At 38.9% G+C, this 21265-nt stretch overlaps 1 protein-coding gene across 2 annotated transcripts in view; it reads left to right on the top strand.

Moving 5' to 3' along the window:
- LOC123764423 (ras and EF-hand domain-containing protein homolog) overlaps positions 1-17090 on the top strand; it is a 40942-nt gene extending 23852 nt beyond the window's left edge. Inside the window, exons 9-17 of one of the 2 annotated variants that reach the window (XM_069316114.1) lie at positions 4-147; positions 3456-3547; positions 3992-4083; positions 7540-7757; positions 10072-10241; positions 11035-11106; positions 13524-13648; positions 15074-15270; positions 16377-17085. In XM_069316114.1, the coding sequence (XP_069172215.1) occupies positions 4-147; positions 3456-3547; positions 3992-4083; positions 7540-7757; positions 10072-10241; positions 11035-11106; positions 13524-13648; positions 15074-15270; positions 16377-16479 (1213 nt within the window). In that variant the 3' untranslated portion in view covers positions 16480-17085. Of the gene's footprint in view, positions 1-3; positions 148-3455; positions 3548-3991; positions 4084-7539; positions 7758-10071; positions 10242-11034; positions 11107-13523; positions 13649-15073; positions 15271-16376 lie in introns of both variants that reach the window. The other variant, XM_069316115.1, reaches the window with a different exon arrangement.
- Positions 17091-21265: the final 4175 nt, after the last annotated feature.

Below are 21265 nucleotides of genomic sequence, written 5' to 3'. Positions count from 1 at the left end.
CAGCGAAGCCAACAGGCGGCTCCAGGACACGAACGACAGTATGAGATCAGCCATGGAACACGAGTGGAGGAAGTCGCCCCTCGGCTCCAGATGCTCCAGCACCCGTTCCTCTCTACACAAGTCCAAGGAACACCGGAGGAACCACAGGTGAATTATAAGGACATGAGGGGAAGGGGGGGGTGCGAAGGTTATCTTCAGGTTATCTTGAGATGATTTCGGGGCTTTTTAGTGTCCCCGCGGCCCGGTCCTCGACCAGGCCTCCACCCCCCAGGAAGTAGCCCGTGACAGCTGACTAACACCCAGGTACCTATTTTACTGCTAGGTAACAGGGGCATAGGGTGAAAGAAACTCTGCCCATTGTTTCTCGCCGGCGCCTGGGATCGAACCCAGGACCACAGGATCGCAAGTCCAGCGTGCTGTCCGCTCGGCCGACCGGCTCCCTAAGGAAGGTAGGAAGGAAACTGTAAAAAAAAACTCAGAGATTAAATACATGCAGAAAATGGAGAGGGTTAATGGAAGGTATAATGGGGACCAGACCACACACTAGAAAGTGAAGGGACGACGACGTTTCGGTCCATCTTGGACCATTCTCAAGTCGATTGTTGATGGGGAAATGGCAGGAAAATAAGAGAGAAAGAAAGAGAGAGAGAGAGAGAGAGAGAGAGAGAGAGAGAGAGAGAGAGAGAGAGGGAGAGAGAAAGAGAGAGAGAGAGAGAGAGAGAGAGAGAGAGAGAGAGAGAGAGAGAGAGAGAGAGAGAGAGAGAGAGAGAGAGAGTTAAGGGAAAGAGGACGACGAAGAACGGTATGAAACAAGGACAGTAATACTATAACACCTTATCAACGGGCCCAAAGAAAGCAGGAAAAGGCATAAAGGAAAGAACGAATACAAACAAAAAGTAGAAAGGAAGAGGAATAAAAGAACAAACGCAATGAAATCGAACTAAAACGATATCTAAAGAAACGGTTCCAATAAGAGCAGAGGAACCCCAAAACCCAGAAAGAGAAGAACAACGACGCGAGGATCGTGCAAGAGCGGAGACCATGGCACAGGGATAAGAAGAAGAAGAAGAAGAAGAAGAGGCTGAGAAAGGGGTAAGAGGAGGCAGCGACATGAGTAAGAGGGAGCGAAGCATTACGGTAGAAATTACTCACCTGGCATCCAGGCAACGTGAGGAGCCTTCACTACCCTCTACTGGAGGGGCTCGAGATAAGAAACAGAGAGAGAGAGAGAGAGAGTGAGAGAGAGAGAGAGAGAGAGAGAGAGAGAGAGAGAGAGAGAGAGAGAGAGAGAGAGAGAGAGAGAGAGAGAGAGAGTGAGAGAGAGAGAGAGAGAGAGAGAGAGAGAGAGAAAGAGAGACAGAGAGAGAGAAAGAGAGAGAGAGAGAGACGAAGGAAGCAAATGTTAACTCGCAGGAAGATTAAGAAAAGACGAAAGAGCTACACAAGAAATAAAGTTTTTTTTTAATGATTTTTGCCTAGATAGAGAGTGTATTATGCATACATTGAGTCATCTATTGTATAAAAATATTCCTTTATACAAATACTGGTTCTTCTAACTTGACATAAACGTCGTCGTTGTTGTTTTGAGAATCAGCTAATGGGTCAATAAGTTCCAAGCAGTACGGGCTATGGTGAGCCCGAAGAAACGTTATTTTCATTGCCTGTTTGTAGATTGAATAATCAAATGTTTTCAGCATTATGTCATTTGAATTAAGCTTCCTGGTCCATAAGCTGACGGGCCACCCTGTCAAGGCTAATGTAATGTTGAATTAACGTTGATAAATGTTAATTCAACGTTGAATTAACGTTTCTCTTGAATATTGTGGCAACTAGTAGAGATCTACACAAGTCTCCTAACTACATTTCACATCCCCCAGGTCTTGCTCTGCCTCCACCTGTGGCTCAAGGTGAGGGGCCAGGAATTTGGTCAGTATTACTATCTACAAATCCACAAGGGCGTGATGAGGGTTCGAACCGTCATCACGGCCCTTGTGGTTCTGTTCATTTGATATATCACGCTATTGTGATGTCTGTGTGTATTGAATCCGAATGGAACATTATTACTCAGATTTGTGTAAAAAAAAAAAAAAAATCGGTATTTTACTGTGAATTTCGTGACTGTTTTGAAGCGGGGGATGAATCAGGGAAGTTGTGTAATGAATCGGATTTGATTCTCACGCTTAAATGTCATATATGTGAGATATGATGTAGTTATTTCACTTTTGCAGCCCATCAAGGACTGAATAGACTCGCTTGATGTATAGGAAACCCGGCCCGAAGCGTTCAACTGTCAGTTGACTACACATAGTCTACCTTCCTCTACAGGTTGTCCTCAACCTCATGCCCGTGGCTTAATCTTCATCAATCAATCACATTGCACCCTGCAACTTACGGGCTATTCATGCCCGTGCCACCGCTTGGGTGGCTTAGTCTTCATCACTCAATCAAGCTGTTTCGTTGTCTTCGTTCACTATACATGTATCACTATTTTTTTTTTTTTAGGTTATTTATTTATAGGTTTAATTTAATTACAATGTTTTTCACTGCTTTTGACAGTATTTTCTCTTACATGAATTCATGTTCCACATCCTTAAGTTAATTTTCGTTAATAAATCCTTTTCTTTTTAAATACATTGGAGCGTAAGATAAGTCCACTACGGGTTCACTCTAGCCAGGACAACTATGCCCAACCAGTCCATTGTTGTGAAGTTTTCCATGATTTTTTTATTGTTGCCGCTGGAGGCGGCTAGTTTATTGTGCACCCCATACTCATCCTGTGAGCAGTAGCGCAAAAAGCATTACAGAAGGCACAAAAGGTGTTTATCAGACCTTTTGTAGCCTCTGTTTGCTCAGCAGTGAATGGGTATCTGATTGTTAAACGATTTGGCGGGTGTTACGCGATCTGTGTTTTAAACAATTCTTAAAATATTTAATATTTTTTTAAGCATTTTAGATCTAAAAACCTTAATAATTGTATTTCTTACAATTCAGCCCGTACTACTTGAAACGTTTGCTCCGAGGAGCTGAATCTAAAACAACAACATGTTCTCATTAGTCTTAATTGCTTTAATATACCTACAATTTTTCTCTCATCTCTTATTTTTTTTCATGCTATGTAACTGTTATCATTTTTATAAATTTTGCAAGTATTTACCTGCTTATAAGTTTCTTAGATTAAGGACCTGCCCGAAACGCTGCGCGTACTAGTGGCTTTACAAGAATGTGATTACTATGCTATGTATCCTCACAATCCCAATGTACCTTCTTGTATATATATAAATAAATAAATTAACTTTAATAAATAGGTAATTAAGTTCAAGAGATCTTAACTACTTCGTATATTGTTAGACGCGAAACAGTTTTTCAACTCCAATCCCCAATTCAAACAAAAATTCCTTAAAAATATCATGGTTGGCCCCGTCAACACACTGAAAGAGTCTAACGTTTTCTTACAGTCGTTCTCGGTCACCACTCCCGACCGTTCTCTCTTCCATCGAGTGTGACGGGGGACTCAAGTATGGCATCCGACGACTCATGGACGACCTTGGTAAGTTCTCACATGATGACAAACCGCAGTGAAAAACAAATATATACACCGACAGGTGTACCTCGCTTCTCGGTGTATATACATTGAGACTAATGTAAACTTTGTACAGTAATTGCACAGAGAAATGGGGTATGCCTCTCTGTGTGCTCCATATGATAGTGTAATATAGGGTTCATATTATATAATTTTTGTATTACGAACAATTGTATTAATGTATTAATATTATTTTGCAATAGAATCAATTTTAATATTTTTATGAATTTATTTCACTTAATCGTTTGTTTTATTGAACTTTCTTTTATATTATTTAGTACTATTATTAAAAAAAAACATTAAAGATAGCTTATAAATAAAGTTAATAAATGCTATATATTTATTGCTTAAATAACTAACTTAATTAAGGTGATAAACTTGAATTAAAATGCCAAATTGTACATACAACAGACTCAGGCAATTCAACATTGCCAGACACTGCCGAGGAGAGTTACAACACACAAGATGAGCTGAAGTTGTCTGAGAACGAGGGGCCAATGTCGGTAAGTGTCGCCAGATGACTGGCAAGTGCCAGTCGTGCTCTCAGAAAGTGTCACGTTCAAAGTAGGTGTATGTAACACGTTTATCAGAAAGTTAAGGAATCATCTTTTTATATGTTGGTTAAGTGTCAGGTCAGAAATAAGAAAGTATCAAGTGCCAAGTATGCACATACATACATAATATATATATATATATATATATATATATATATATATATATATATATATATATATATATATATATATATATATATATATATATATGTCATATATGTATATACATCCATATATACCAAGTATACACGTAATAAAATTAATAAAACACAGGGTAAGAGGGTAACGCAATTGACAGATAAAAAAAAAGAAGTTCAGTTCACAAATATACTTAGTTCTTCATCACTTGCCTAAATGAAATCATCGATTACTCCCTATTCACTAATTTAAACCGTTTTTCAATTAGCAAAGTGTGGCGATTGTGGGCGAGTAATGAGAAAATGTCAAGGATTGATTAACCAGACTCGAGCCAAAGCCATTTCAGTACGAATTGATGTTTTAATACTGTGGCAAATTTCGCTATTGAGCAAGATTTCTTTTGTCGTGTCTCTGATTAATGGCGCTGTGTGTAAATATTGCAGCCCATCATCGACACAAAGAGCCGCCGGGTTCCCAAACGTCAAAATTCTGACCTTTTTTCAGCGTGAGTTAAAGGCGAGTATCATTCGTTAATCAACTTTACAACAATTGAAGCTAAGCCTCGAGACACGCTTCAATCAGTAACATACTGTAGGGTATCAATGCTCTCAAAATCAACAGCCCGTCCGCGCGAACATTGGCGAAATGCTCGTCAATTCAGCCTCTGAATAAATGTTGTTGGCAATGTTTATGAATGAAAAACATTTTACGAAAACACGTCAACAGGCGAGGCCCGTTAAAGCGGCGGTTTTCATTCGTCATTTTAATCGGACTGTATATTAAAAATAATTTTCTCATATATAATTATATATTAGAGTTCAATATATGATTAGGTATAGGTTAGGTTAATTAATGTGGTCAGGCAACCCGTCCTCGACTCAGGTTCATTCCATCCAGCGGTCGACCCCACAGACGAATTCATAAATTTTAACATGCTGTTCATTCAAAACGCAAATTTTCTCAAATATAAATTAATATTATAATATATCAGCATATATAGGCATTGGTTAGGTTAGGTGTTTAGGTTCTGTTGGCGATTATTTGTATTTGTAGTACGTGGGTGAAGCATTTATAGCATTGTGGTTCCAACAAAATTCGTCAGTGAAGCATTTGTTCCGGAAATGTTCGAACGTCAGCAGTTGTGAGTCGTGTGTAAACAGCTTTTCATTCATAAACAGGGGGTTTGGCGGGTGGATGGAATCACTTTTGGGTCTTTGTTTGGAGGACGGGCTGGGTCAGGTTCTTCTGACAATTATGTTCATTTGAAGTACGTAGGTTTACACAGTTGGGATTCGAACGGAGATCGTCAGCAAAACCACTGTTCAAGAAGTATTCGGACCTCAGTAGCTGTGAGTTCTGACCATGTTCGAATTTCTTTAGAGCAGACCCACCCTTTCTCTCTTCCTGTGCAGCCCGTCCTCCAAACAAAGATCCAAAAGTGATTCCTTGCACCCGCCAAACCCCCTGTTTATGAATGAAAAGCGGTTTACACACGACTCACAACTGCTGACGTTCGAACATATCCGGAACAAGTGCTTCACTGACGAATTTTGTTCGAATCTCAACGCTATAAATGCTTCACCCACGTACTACAAATACAAATAATCGCCAACAGAACCTAAACACCTAACCTAACCTAACCTATGCCTATATATACACAATATGCTAATATATTATAATATTAATTTATACTTGCGAAAATTCCCGTTTTGAATGAACAGCATGTTAAAATTTATGAATGCGTCTGTGGGGTTGACCACTGAATGTAATGGACTTGAGTCGAGGACGGGTTGTCCTGTGTTCGAATAGCACTTCTTTAAATGCTTCACCCAAGTACTGCAAATCTAAATAATTGCCAACAGAAACAAAATATCAAACCTCCAATCAAACCTGGCCTAATATATATATATATATATATATATATATATATATATATATATATATATATATATATATATATATATATATATATATATATATTTTAAAACTAAACGTTAAAACTGAGGTTAATTTCATTTTGGGAAAACTTAGTCTTTTATTACGCCATATTAAGGATTCATCCTCTTAGTCTGGCGTCAGATGTGTATATATGTCAAATACAGACTTATTAGGATAAATTGTATTTTTTTTTTGGGGGGGGGGGGGGGAAGCCTGAGGGGTTTTAGGTTAGATTTATGGGGTTTTAATTGTTATTCACTTGCATGAAACATGAGTGCCCAATCACGGAGGTTGTCGTCGCAAAATTATGTGATCATTTACAATAAACCTCTCCCAAATCCGGCCTAACACTCCATAATCCGGCCCTCACTCTCCCTGATCCGGCTCGCTCTCCCCTGATCCGGCCACACACAATCCCTGATTCGTGATATTTCATATTATCTTCGCTGTATTTAGATTTAGGTATATCAACAAGCTATGTAAATTATTATCTCCAGTGAGTATCTACTCTGTGTACAACAATACACTAAGTATCTCTATTGCGTGTATCATGGTTTTTGTGGTGTAGGAGGAGTGTATACACAAAGGATAAAGTCTAAGTCAGACAATAAACCTGTTATCTGTGATTTCCCATGGCACAGCTGGAGTGTGTTATCTTGCTCTATGGCTTCAAACCATTAGTATTCCTCCACTCAGGTTGTACCGAAAACAAATTAGCCAATTTCCAATTAGCCAATCTTGCAAAAATATCAAAATATCACTTATAATCACCCAGGATTTAGGGGAAATCTTATCCACATACTACTAGGTTAATTACCCGTAGAGACCATCATGTTATTGCCCCTCAGGGTCCACCTCGTTCTTATCTCTTGATACGAGGACTATTAGTGGGCTGCCTACCAGGTCGGGTTCCTAGACCTCCTACTCCTCTTTGGTGTTATCTTCCCCTGCGGATGACACTCCCTCTGGTGTCGTGTACGTAAATGACACCTGCGTGCTGTCTCACACGCACACACACATACACGCACGCACACACACGCAATGCCTGTGAGTGCAACAGGACGCCATCCTTTATTCTATACATTGCCAATATCAACTATTCCTCTCTCACTTGTCCACAGTTAATGAACAGTGCTCTGATTGCTTCTTATATTAAGTGACCTGTAGGCTTACATATACCAATCCCTGCCCGGGTGTGACCACACCCTCCATTATTTGACCACATCCTTCCTGGTCAGACCACACCCTCTCTGGTCTCGTCTCACCTTCCCTGGCCTGACCACACCATCACTACTCTGACCACATCCTTCCTCCTGCCTCGTCCTTCAGCTGGAGGAGGAGCTGCTGAGCCTTGAGTCCCGCCACTCACCGCCGGCGACGCTAAGGGAGGAAGGGACAGGAGTGAGGCCCTCCGGGGTGTCCACGCCCACCCGCAGCACGCCCACAGCCACGCCCACACCCCCGCCCATCCTGGAGATCAGCACGCCCCCACTCAAGCCCCGAAGGCTGACCCAACTTGCAGCTTACAGCGAGAGAAACGGCGGAAGGTGAGTAATGTTATGAGGGAGGTGAATAATGTACAATGTGGGTGAGTAATATATATATATATATATATATATATATATATATATATATATATATATATATATATATATATATATATATATATATATATATATATATACGGAGAGGGCTGAATGATATACGTGAGTGGGGTGAGTAATATACAGAGGAAGATGAGCGAGTGAATGTGTAGCTTTCATTCAAAAGGATATGAGATAGACTAAAGGTGTTTCATCCTCTTGGTGCGAGGTCTGTGAACCACCGCTTGAGCCACAAGGCCTTGCTTTCTTTAATGGGATTCTCTCCTCTAGAGAGTTGAACCAAGATTTGTGTGTACCTATCCGAGAGAAAAACATGAGTTTACACGCCACAATAGAACACAATTTTTCTTGTTGATCGCATCAGCACCTAGAGATAAACGTAGTGGCGTTGCGGTCGCTCTTGATATCGAAATTGAATTGAAATTGAAATAAGTTTATTGAGGTAAAATACACACAAAGGGATAAGGTAGCTCAAGCTAAAATTATTTGGCTATTTTTTTTTTTTTTTTTTGTCCCCTAACTCCCCTTGCCACTTCGGGGGGGTATAGGGTTTTTATGTAGCTTCGGAGCCCGATCCCCCCAGCCACAGGGCATGGCGAGACGGACCCTTAAGCATACCTAATACCCTAACACACACAAACTAAAAGAGTCATAGTTACTCCTGCCGTTTACCCGCGCTTCTTTGAATTTCTTCACTTTGACATTCAGAGCACTGGGCAGAAATCACATTGCGTCAACATCTTGATATCTGACTTGGTTCTTGTTTACAGCGAGCAGAGCGTCATTGTAAGACCAGTAAGCAGTATGATAATCTTAAGATTACGTTCTACGGCTTTGGTGCGATGAGCTGGCTAGCTACCGTGGCTATCTTTGACGATAGCCTCGTTGACGTGTGGTGTTTGGTCGTAGTTCCTGTGATTTATGGGCCAAAAGATGATACTCTAGCACCAAACATTTTCTCTTCTAGATCTTCCCTTCTGCCATCATTTCATTTTTATTGTTTTTTTTTTATCTCTCGTCGCTCCACACTTTATTTTATTACTTTTCAAGTCTTACATTGAGCTGACACCCCCATTCCCCCCCCCCCTTGGATGGGGTGTCAATAGAAGCTGGTTCCGTTGCTATGGTGACAGCCTGCGACATTTCTTATAGTTTATTGTTTATCTCTTTCTCTCTCTCTCTCTCTCTCTCTCTCTCTCTCTCTCTCTCTCTCTCTCTCTCTCTCTCTCTCTCTCTCTCTCTCTCTCTCTCTCTCTCTCTCTCACTCTGTTCACTTATTAATTACATTTCACATTATCAACATGTTTTCATTCAAAATCTCTTCAAATGTTGCATTCTCCTTTATTAATTTTCTTTTCCATTCGTCCTCCTCTCTTCCCTGATTCCTTCCTTGGCAATTTCACTCTCTCCTAACTCTTACTTTTACCTTCATCTCGATTTTTTCCTCTCCACTCTTTCTAATTCCTCTACTTTTTTCTCTCTCCTTTTCTCGCTATTTTCATTTCCTCCTTCATAATTCTTTATTGTCACTCATTTACCTGGTTCCTTTTTTATCTTCTTTTTATATCCCTCTCTCTTTTCATCTCCTGTAGTCCTCCTTTTTCCTGTCTTTTTCGTGTTTTCCTTATTCCTTTTCTTTTGTTTATCTCTCTTTTTGTGTTTGTTTTTAATTTTCCCTCTCTTTATTTCCTTTATTTAGTTCCTTCCATAACATCTCAAACTCTCTCTCTCTCTCTCTCTCTCTCTCTCTCTCTCTCTCTCTCTCTCTCTCTCTCTCTCTCTCTCTCTCTCTCTCTCTCTCTCTCTTCCCACATCTCTCTCTTAATCCACGTACATTAAATTTCCCCCTCTCATTTTCCCAATTGCTTCTCCCTTCACCTCTTCCGCGGCCTGTTCGCCTCCATTACTCTTCCACTTCCCCTCTCCCTCTCCTTCAGCACCAATTTCGCCACCTCTCATCTCTCTCATATTCTCCTGATCCTTATTCTCTGCCCCGTTCAACACCCGGCAGGACCTAAGCTTAAACATAAAGTTAAACCTTTCCTCTTGAGTGTTATATGATCTTATATCATTCTTCTCTACTGTTGTGCTTCTGTTTCTTTCGTTTTTCTGTGTCTCTCTCACTCTCTCTCTCTCTCTCTCTCTCTCTCTCTCTCTCTCTCTCTCTCTCTCTCTCTCTCTCTCTCTCTCTCTCTCTCTCTCTCTCTCTCTCTCTCTCTCCTTCCATCAGTCTCACAAAGCACTTTCATTTCCCCAGCCCTCAACACCAAGCCCACAATGGAACCCTGTCCGGTATCTTTGAACCTCTGGGTCCCCCGGAGAGAACCTACAAAGTGGTGTTTGCAGGCGACGCTGCTGTGGGCAAGTCTACCTTTATCGTCCGGCTCTGCAAGGGCTGCTTCGTTACCAATATTGCCTCCACGCTCGGTAAGTCCGATTCATCGTAAAGCAGTATAACGTGAGCGAGGTGGGTTGGACGTTATTCCTTTCCCTCTCCCGTCCAATCCCAAATCCTTATCCTGACCCCTTCCACGGGCTATACTGTCGTAATGGCTTGGCGCTTTCCTCTCCTGATAATTCCCTTCCCTTCGTATCCTAGTGACGACACTTCGCTTCTGAAACCTTTGGCAAAGGCTTCAGAAGAATGAGTAATGGAAGGAAGGAAAGATGAGTAATGTCCGGTGAAGGTGAGTAATGACTTATCCACCCATTCATCATACTATACACCACAATCAACATATTGATAATAATAATCAGAATATCCACTGGAGCTTTGAGGTGACTCAAACTCTAGTGGATTTTTTCATTTCTATTCATCACGTTAGTGAGATTTCTCTGAATAATAATAATAATAATAACCAACAGTTATTAGTTATTCATTAGAGTATTAATGATAAAATGAATAAATAAAATATGAGCAATAAAGGTTACTATGCTTTTTAATTATCTTCATAAAAAATACAGAAATATTAAAATATATGATCAAAAGCAGCCAGACGACATATATGTTTTTTTTTTAGGTTTCTTTTAACTGTGTTCTTGTTAAAGTTATATTTTGTTCTTGCTTTGGATATATAGTTATTTACAGGTGTATATATAACGTGTTCTTGCTATAGTTATAATGTTCTCTTGTTCATTTATAACATGTTTTTTTTTATTGTGCTCTCTTTATATCGTTTCTTGTTTTATTATTTCTTTTATATATTGTTCTCTGCCTTAGGGGTCGACTATAAAGTGAAAACTCTTAATGTTGACGAGAAGAATATCGCCATACAGCTCTGGGACACTGCTGGTGAGTGTGTCATGTTCTGTGGCACTGCTGGTGAGTGTGTGTCATGTTCTGTGTCACTGCTGGTGAGTGTGTCAAGCTCTGTGTCACTGCTGGTGAGTGTGTCATGTTCTGTGTCACTGCTGGTGAGTGTGTCATGTTCTGTGGCACTGCTGGTGAGTGTGTGTCATGTTCTGTGTCACTGCTGGTGAGTGTGTCAAGCTCTGTGTCACTGCTGGTGAGTGTGTACAAGTGTATTCAATTCCTTCCTTACAATCACAATTAATATCAACAGTGTAGAGGTAATACTCCTGATCAACTACGCACCAATCAACTTCCAGTTTCAGGAATTAATCCTCACTCTCACCAGTCCGGTTGTGAGTGTGAGTCGTGGAATGGGAAAAGCATTCCAGATGGCGACCAAACGCGGACTTCAACGAACTGTGTATAATGGGAGAGCTGATTAAATAATGAGTTAATGAAAGGCGTTCGCTAAACCTCTGGTATACATTAATTTCTTTGGAGTTAACTAAAGAGTGCTCGAACTTATTTTTCTCGTTAAAAAGAGTATCACATCGGTAGGAATTATTTTATGAGCGAGAGTGTGTGTGTGATTATTTGACATGTTAGTTATATATATATATATATATTATATATATATATATTATATATATATATATTGCTGTAATTTCCCAAGGCGCAAGAGTTTCCTAAGATAAGGGTGGTGGGTGGAAATTGATGGGCTTTTCACGTTTATGTTCCCGATTGACACCCATTATCAGCCAGAACTCTTGAAATGGTCTCATCACTATTGCGATCGGAGAGTCGACTGGACTAATGGGGTTGAAAGCAAGTTGATCCAAGGCTGTCACTTTATAATTGGTTTACATTACAGAAAAATGGAGAGAGAGAGAGAGAGAGAGAGAGGGAGAGAGAGAGAGAGAGAGAGAGAGAGAGAGAGAGAGAGAGAGAGAGAGAGAGAGAGAGAGAGAAAGTGAGAAGGTATGAAAGAGAAACATAGAAGGGCAGACAGATCAACATATATATATATATATATATATATATATATATATATATATATATATATATATATATATATATATATATATATATATATATATATATAATGTATATATATATATGTGTGTGTGTGTGTGTGTATTCACCTAGTTAAGCTTGCGGGGTTTGAGCTCTGCTCTTTCGGCCCGCCTCTCAACTGTCAATCAACTATTACTAACTATTTTTTCCCCCTCTCTCTCACACACACACACACACACACACACACACACACACACACACACACACACACACACACACACACACACACACACACACACACAGCTGTCTGTCTCCCAGGTACCTATTTACTGCTAAGTAACAGGACCATCAGGGTGAAAGAAACTCTGCCCATCTGTTTCCACGGGCGCCGGGAATGCACCCGGACCCTAGGATTACGAGTCCTAAGTGCTGTCTACTCAGCCACAGGCCCCATGTGTATGCGTGTATGTGTGTGAGACTCTAAGAGCAAGTGGCTAAAAAACAAGAACCGGTTATCAAAGAACATGAACCGGTTATCAAAGAACATGAACCGGTTATCAAAGAACATGAACAGGTGATCAAAGAACATGAACAGGTGATCAAAGAACATGAACAGGTGATCAATGAACATGAACAGGTGATCAGACGCTTGAACACAGAGTTCATGAACATTACATCACATTCATATCGAATCTGCTATCTTTGTGAACAGTGGGATGACCGCTTCAAAGCCTTTAATGCCGTATTAGGGAAATTAATTCATCCTGTCACCTGTTGATGGAGTTTTTATAATAATAAATATATCAAACTTCGACAATTTGAAGCAAATTGTGGAATTATTTTGAAAAAAAGTTTGCGTAATTTTTATTTTAATTTTCTGCGTAAAAATACCTGAGGCAATACTACATCCTGGGTTCCCTCCCTCGTTACTTCTGGAGCTAACGAACCTTTCGTCTCCGTTACGAGACAATACATTACTAATGTCTTGACCAAAGTCCCCATGAAACACAATACTTACGACCCCTTTAAATTTGCCCCATTTACTTATTTCTGGAGTGGTGCTCATGGGTTCTATTACATCTGTCAAGAAAGAGTTTCAGATCAGGATTAGCATTTACGAACACGTTTTTGTACATGTAGATAGCACAAGAGAATGTGTGGAGTGAGAGTGAATGTTTAGCGTGTTTAGGGATTTAAACAGTGGGAGCTGTCTATGTATTAGCCAAGGAAATTTCCATCATTTTTAATTGCTATTGTTAACATTATCTATCTGAAGTTGAATTTCGTTGGATGAAATAAAGAAATCTATCGCTTTTGCGTTCATGCAGCCTTTGTAATATAACGTATATTATATATATTTCACTCTGACTTAAGGTTTTTTTCTCATGGCTCGGTTGTTTCAGGCCAGGAGCGGTTTCGGTCCATCACGAGGACCTACTTCAGACGAGCTGACGGAGTCCTGTTGCTTTACGACGTGACCAGCGAGCGTTCCTTCCTCAACGTCAGGCAGTGGATCCAGAGTATTGATGTGAGTGACTTTAAGGTCGTTGGTGTGGGTGGGTGTGGGTGTGTATGGGAGGGTGTGGGTGTGGGTGTGTGTGTGGGTGTGACTGCCTGGATGTTAACTGGGCGTGTGCCTGTGGGTGGGCGTCGGAGATGATGTCCGGCTGACGTGTGGGCGTGAGTGTGGGCGGGGGAGGTGGGGATTGTCTGAATGACGTGTAGCAGCGTATGAGTGGGGTGTGTGGGTGTCGGGGTAGCTAGAGGAGGCGTGGGGGACTATTGATGTCCGCCTCGGGAACAAAACTATTGATGTAGGTGTCTCTTGAGAGTGTGGGCGTATGGAGTCTGTGATGCTGGTGATGTGGGCGTGAGGGAGACAATGATAAATGTGTGGGAGTGTGGCGGAGCTTGAGGAGTGTAGGTGTGTGTGTGTGTGTGTGTGTGTGTGTGTGTGTGTGTGTGTGTGTGTGTGTGTGTGTGTGTGTGTGTGTGTGTGTGTGTGTGTGTATTCACATATTTGTTCCTGCAGGACTGAGCTCTAGATCTTGGACCCCGCTCTTCTAGCCGCAATGACTCCTGACCTGTATCTATGTGTGAGAGAGACAGAGAGAGTTCTGTGGGTATTCACCTAATTGTACCTGAAGGATCAAAATTTACCTCTTGGACCCCCGCCTTTCTAGACGCTTGTTGCCTAATGCAATGACTTTTGACTAATTAACTCTCATATCTACTGCTGAAATTATGAATGGGACCTGCTCATTCTTAATGAGCAGGTTCATTACGGAGAGAAACCTGCTTCCACAACCTGCTACTTTGGTTCATTACATTTTTCCACTACTCTTACACTAAAAGGAAACTCTCTGGCATTACGACTCATCTGCTTATCAAGCTTCTATCAAAGCCTTATTGTTCCATTGTAAATATCTCTATTTTTCCGCTCTCTAATTCTTCCAAAGAATTTTATACTTTTCGATAATTTCACCTCTCACACACACACACACACACACACACACACACACACACACACACACACACACACACACACACACACGCACACACACACATATCCCCAGAATGCAGCTTGCAGTAGCTAACTCCCAGATTTTTACATTTTACTGGGTGAAAACAGGTATTAGATGAAGGAAGTTTTGTCCCATTTATTTCTGTGTATATGTTTCTTGGCATATGTGGGCGTTTAGGAGCATGATATTGCAAGCATCGGCTTACTGTGTATGATGCTCCTCTCAACTAGGGCGGCCAAGTCGAATCCCCAAACAAGAATGATCCAGCCTAACCCCTCGGTCTCCCCCTAACGCATCCCTTTCCCTATAACCCTTTATTTTCTCCATAACCATTCACTTTCACGCAAGCCCCTTAATTTTCCCCTCTCAATTCCTATAACAATTCTATTTCCATACGATAATTAACCTCCCTCTACTTACCCCTGCAGGAAGCGTGTGACTCAAGAGTGCCTTTAGTGCTATGCGGTAACAAGGCTGACCTCCGGGCCAGTGCCTCTACGGAAGGACGAACCACCATCAGTACCGCTGACGGAGAACGCCTCGCTAGAGACTGCGGCGCCGCCTTCGTCGAAACCTCGAGCAAGACTGGCGCTGGGGTCATGGAAGCCCTTGTGCAACTGGCTAGGTGGGTTCATGTTCGGTCGTTTGCGGCTTGGGGAATTTGTAGGTATCAAAGAAAAGATCCCTTAAACTTGTTCTAGTTTTGATCTCAGTGAGTTTGTTGTAGTTTGTCTCGCTTGGTCCTAATTTTTTTATTAATGTATCTTAGTTAGCCTTAAACTTGTTCAGGTTTTCCTCATTGGTCCTTAAACCTGTTTTAATTTACTTCGGTAGCCTTTAAACCTGTTCCAGTTAACATCAGTTTCCCCCTAAATTACTTCCAGTTAGCATCAGTACTCATTAAATTAGTTCCAGTTAACATCGGTACCACCCCTACATTAGTTCCAGTTAACTTCAGAACGCCCTACATTATTTCCAGTTAACTTCAGAACTCCCTACATTAGTTCCAGTTAACTTCAGAACTCTCTACATTAGTTCCAGTTAACTTCAGAACTCCCTACATTAGTTCCAGTTAACTTCAGAACTCCTTACATTAGTTCCAGTTAACTTCAGAACTCCTTACATTAGTTCCAGTTAACTTCAGAACTCTCTACATTAGTTCCAGTTAACTTCAGAACTCCATACATTAGTTCCAGTTAACTTCAGAACTCCCTACATTAGTTCCAGTTAACTTCAGTACCCATACATTAGTTCCAGTTAACTTTAGAACTCCCTACATTAGTTCCAGTTAACTTCAGAACTCCCTACATTAGTTCCAGTTAACTTCAGAACTCCCTACATTAGTTCCAGTTAACTTCAGAACTCTCTACATTAGTTCCAGTTAACTTCAGAACTCTCTACATTAGTTCCAGTTAACTTCAGAACTCTCTACATTAGTTCAAGTTAACTTCAGAACTCCCTACATTAGTTCCAGTTAACTTCAGAACTCCCTACATTAGTTCCAGTTAACTTCAGTACCCATACATTAGTTCCAGTTAACTTCAGAACTCTCTACATTAGTTCCAGTTAACTTCAGAACTCCCTACATTAGTTCCAGTTAACTTCAGAACTCCCTACATTAGTTCCAATTTCTGTCATAAACCCACATCTGGTGTAGTATACCCTGCCAGGACTCCCACAGATGTTCTGGTTTTCTTTCTCAGCATCTTCACAAATGTTTCTCTCCCGCAGACATATGGTGACCACAGAAGACGTCGAGGTCCAGTCCTCAGCGCTCAGGGTCTGCGCGGCCAAGGAGAAGGAGAAGAAATCGTGTTGTGGAAGCAAGAAGTGAAGGGGGAAGCCGCTGTGAGAGGTGAAGTGAAGGGGAGGTGACAAGAAAGGGAAGAAGGGAGGGGGAAAAGGTTAAGGGAAATGATAAAATAATTCGCTATCCATTATTAACTGCGTCTATTCACCCAGTAGTGATTTAGAACCTGGTTGTAAACTGACTGACAGGTCGTGTTCCAGGGTAAACTAGTTTTTTATTATTGTTATTTTCTACCACAGTCGTGGCCACACATTTGCAATGCTAACCAGCATATATATATTTTCTTCTGTCCTCCATGGACAGGGTTACAGATCTGTGAAACATAGAGTTCAGTGATTTATTGAACAATCAACCACAGAAAGTGATTGTAGTGCTTATAAAATGCTAATCTAACTTACATATATAAATACATAAATACACACATTTATGTCAGCTCTACATAAACAGTGTTCGAGGTGTCTTTTTACATAGAGTCATTAACGTGCGTTTACAAAGGTGAAATGCAATTCTGACCAGTTTCCACACATATCCTGTAGGATATGTGTGGAAACTATGTAAAGTATGATATGTAAAGAGATATATAAAGAGTAAGATATGTAAATATATATATATATATATATATATATATATATATATATATATATATATATATATATATATATATATATATATATATATATATTAAGCACTTTGTGTGTTATTAAGCACTTAACCACTAAAGGTGATTAAGATACTTTTACAAGTTCAGGTTATAGTTACATCACAAATATATGATGAACTGTAAGACTTAAGATGAGCTAACAAAGCGATTATTATAAGCCTGTCCACAATGGTCAGAAGTCATCTACTCCTGTGCTTACCAAAGTAAAAAAAAATAGGGAGAAAGGGAACAATATTCAGAGATGGGGAAGAGAGAAAAATTTGTTGATAAGTAAAATATTGAAAGAGAAATATGAGGAATGAGAAAGAGCGGAAAATAGACAGAAAAAAGTGAAAACAATAAAACTTAATAAAAGGGATATAGAAAAAAAATAAAAAAGAAAAGAAGAAAAGAATTGTAGTAGACGTAACTTATTTGTAGAAACGCATAAAGAGCGATAAGATAAGTAGAGACTGGAGATAACAAAGACAGAAATAGATGACTGCATTCAGTGCCATTTATAATCATCGTCAAAAGTTTTAATTAATCACAAATTCAACAAAATTCATCAGGAAATAACTATTATCATAAAACTTCTCATCTGTGAATTTAGTAATAATATTAATTTTTAAATGGAGGTTGAATTATTAATATTGTATAACTCGAAAACTGTGAGCTTTATACATGTGAGTCGCATATATCAGTTGCATATTGGCTTGGGGATCATTCAAGCTTGTTCGCGTTGGTATTGCTCACGTGGCCCCACAAAGTGAGGTGATTCGATGAAATAACTATGGCCAAGATTACCACCAAGTGCCGTCGGGACGGTGGGGGAATAGCCTCGGCTACCATCGTCTTCTGTACGGTCACGGTTGGTCAAGTGGTTAAGGTACCATGTACGCCAGTTGCATAGTGCTCCTGGCTGTCTGGGTTCGAGTCACTTCTGGGGTGTGGAGTTTTCAGTCGCATATGTATATATGAGAATGATATATATATATAAATATATATATTTATATATATATATATATATATATATATATATATATATATATATATATATATATATATATATATATATATATATATATATAATTCTGGTCAGAATTGCATTTCAATTTTGTAAACGCCACATTAATGAATATATATATATATATATATATATATATATATATATATATATATATATATATATATATATATATATATATATATATATATTAGATTACATATATGAAATTATATGCTTGCTAGATTAAGTTAAGAAATTGTTAATGTGTAATATATCAAGCTTCTATTCTCATACAATAAAAAAAAACGTATTTGGAAAAAAAAATTCAAAATTGTGTTCACATTTTCAGTATTATTTTTTTATTGATTATTTTGCTTTATAATAAATCTGAAAATTTTGTTGCTTTATTTGTTAAAAGTGAACAATATATTATTCAATATGTTTATTGTTTATTATTTTGAACTTCATGAATGATGACTAAGTGCATTTTGAGTTCTGTAGTTTGTTAAAATAAATGCTTAAAACTGGCTAATATTTATTATCTCGTGTTCACAAAAATATTTTGTGAAGACCAGAACACAAAAATATTTTGTTAAAAATATCTTAACTATAATGATTACAAGATAATCATTATACTTATCCTGCTCCATACATGTGCTTCTGACACCTGGTCGTGGTCCATATATGTGCTTTCTACACCTGGTCGTGGTCCATATATATGTGCTTTCTACACCTGTTCCTGATCCATATAATACCTTCCTACACCTGTTCCATATATGTACTTCCTATACCTGTTCCATATATGTGCTGTCTTCCCCTGTATCTCCCCAATGAGAGTACAACGTAATCATCGGCTGTATAATATATATTATACAATATCAGCCGAAAAATAATTGAGATAAACAAAATATTTTCTTATCAAGATGAAACGTTGACTTTGGAATGGATAAATGTCTGCTCGTCCAGACGAAATAATTACTGGACGAAACGTTTGCTCGCTGTGTGATAAGATTGCTCGAAATTTAAACCTTTTCCCATGATAAAGGAAACGTTTGCTTAAAACGCTAAGCTATATATTAATCTTGCGAGATACGCCTAACTTAGAGAAGCCTTAGGTAGCATATATATAAATATATGTGTATGTATATATATATATATATATATATATATATATATATATATATATATATATATATATATATATATATATATATACACGTCGTGCTTCAGAGCGTTTATACCTGCAGTTAAAATGGGAAAAGGTTATGTGTCTAATTTGTCTGATAACTGCCATGCATAACTTAGCAGTTTGTTGAAAGAAATTATTAATAATTTTATGGATTCTGTATAGAAGAGAATTCAGTTTTCAGAGTTTGGGTTTGAAAAAATGAAATGATTCATTTTTTGAGGTTCTGATGTGTTTCCTGAATTCATAATGTAAATTTGAAAACTTTGCCACTAATATTATTCTTAGGAATTCCTTATATTCATACACACACACACACACACACACACACACACACACACACACACACACACACACACACACACACACACACACACACACACACACACACTTTCAGTTCTCTAAAATTTACAATAACATAAATAATAATAAAAAAATCGTAAAATAAGGGATTCTACTTTTTTACAAATTGGCCAAAAAAATTTTGGAATTTAAAAAACACGTGAAATATCAAATAAAACTTTTACTGTCTTTACTCAAGCATCTGCTGTTTAACATATAAATCTGTGTAGCCAGAAGCATTTTACAAGACTGCTATAAGCGATACAATCATACTTTATTTTCATGGAATTTTCAGATGAAAAATTACAGCGCTGAAACATATTTAATTGGTACAAATTAGTTTAATTGGTGATATACTGATACGATTAATTAACGACATGTTTTAAGCAGATAAAAAGTTGTAATGTTACTCTCAAACATTCTACATTTTACACACGCAAACATTCTACATTTTTTGCACACAAACATTCGACATTTTACACACAAACATTCCACATTTTACACACACAAACATTCCACATTTTACACACAAAACACACTTCATAAACTATTCTACAACACTTCCTTTATGTTATATACACGAGATGAACCACAAACGCTGGGGCTATGAGACGGACTACTAACTGCTATTAGATAGACTACTAATGCTATGGGTAAAGGCAGGACTACTAAGGCAAGTACTATGAACTTGACTCTTGATGACAAACAACGAGTTAGAGCCGGACTTACATGATTGATCAATGATTACTCACAATCCGTCCTCTCGATTAATACATCGTATTTTGACGTCCAAATCTCTCAAACGACAAATAAAGAGGCTCAATAAATCTTAGCGGCTCGCAAACATTCACATTTTCATAGGTTAGTAAGTTAGATTAGGTTCGAACGTTTTAGGACGCCGTTTTCTGTACGTTGTGGCAATTCGAGAGGACAGGCTGGATAATACTCTACGAATTGGGTCACGAATTACATAATTGATCACCGATGAGAGAGTACAAACTGGACAGCTGGTTTAATTATAGCGTTCTATTACTTAAATTATAACTTCAATTGTATTCAATTATAACAATGACTCTTATTATATTCAATAATATATATATATATATATATATATATATATATATATAAAAGTTTGTGAGGGTACCACCTCTGGTGCCAATGTGGGGACCCATAGCCTCGGAGAAGAAAATAAAAAGTATTCAGAGGAGACCTTGTGGTTTCTCACTGAACACTATATATATATATATATATATATATATATATATATATATATATATATATATATATATATATATATATATATATATATATATATATATATATATCCAAGTCCTCACACTTCCCAACTAACAACTGCATTAGACAGTGAGAGTATTTGAGAGCGAAATCCCTGCATCTCCACCCACAAACCCGAGTTTCAGGCCCTCTCAGTCAGCTGCCGGGTGAGGTCCTCTGTCATATGTTTATGCTTTCATCATATGACGGAAAAGGACCGTTCCACAGCCTCTAGTCAGCCCGACTTCACAAGAAGGAGACGCCTGTGTTGCCTCAACAACCACGACCTGACGGCTGGAGAGGACTCTTGAATAAGAGAGCTGGGATGTGTGAAACCACGCAGGGGGGAATTTGAGTT

Source organism: Procambarus clarkii, chromosome 82 (assembly GCF_040958095.1).
Source record: "Procambarus clarkii isolate CNS0578487 chromosome 82, FALCON_Pclarkii_2.0, whole genome shotgun sequence".
In the NCBI taxonomy this organism is placed as follows: Eukaryota; Metazoa; Arthropoda; class Malacostraca; order Decapoda; family Cambaridae; genus Procambarus; species Procambarus clarkii.
The sequence above is the reverse complement of the archived record's forward strand: the minus strand, read 5'-3'. Positions and strand labels throughout refer to the sequence as shown.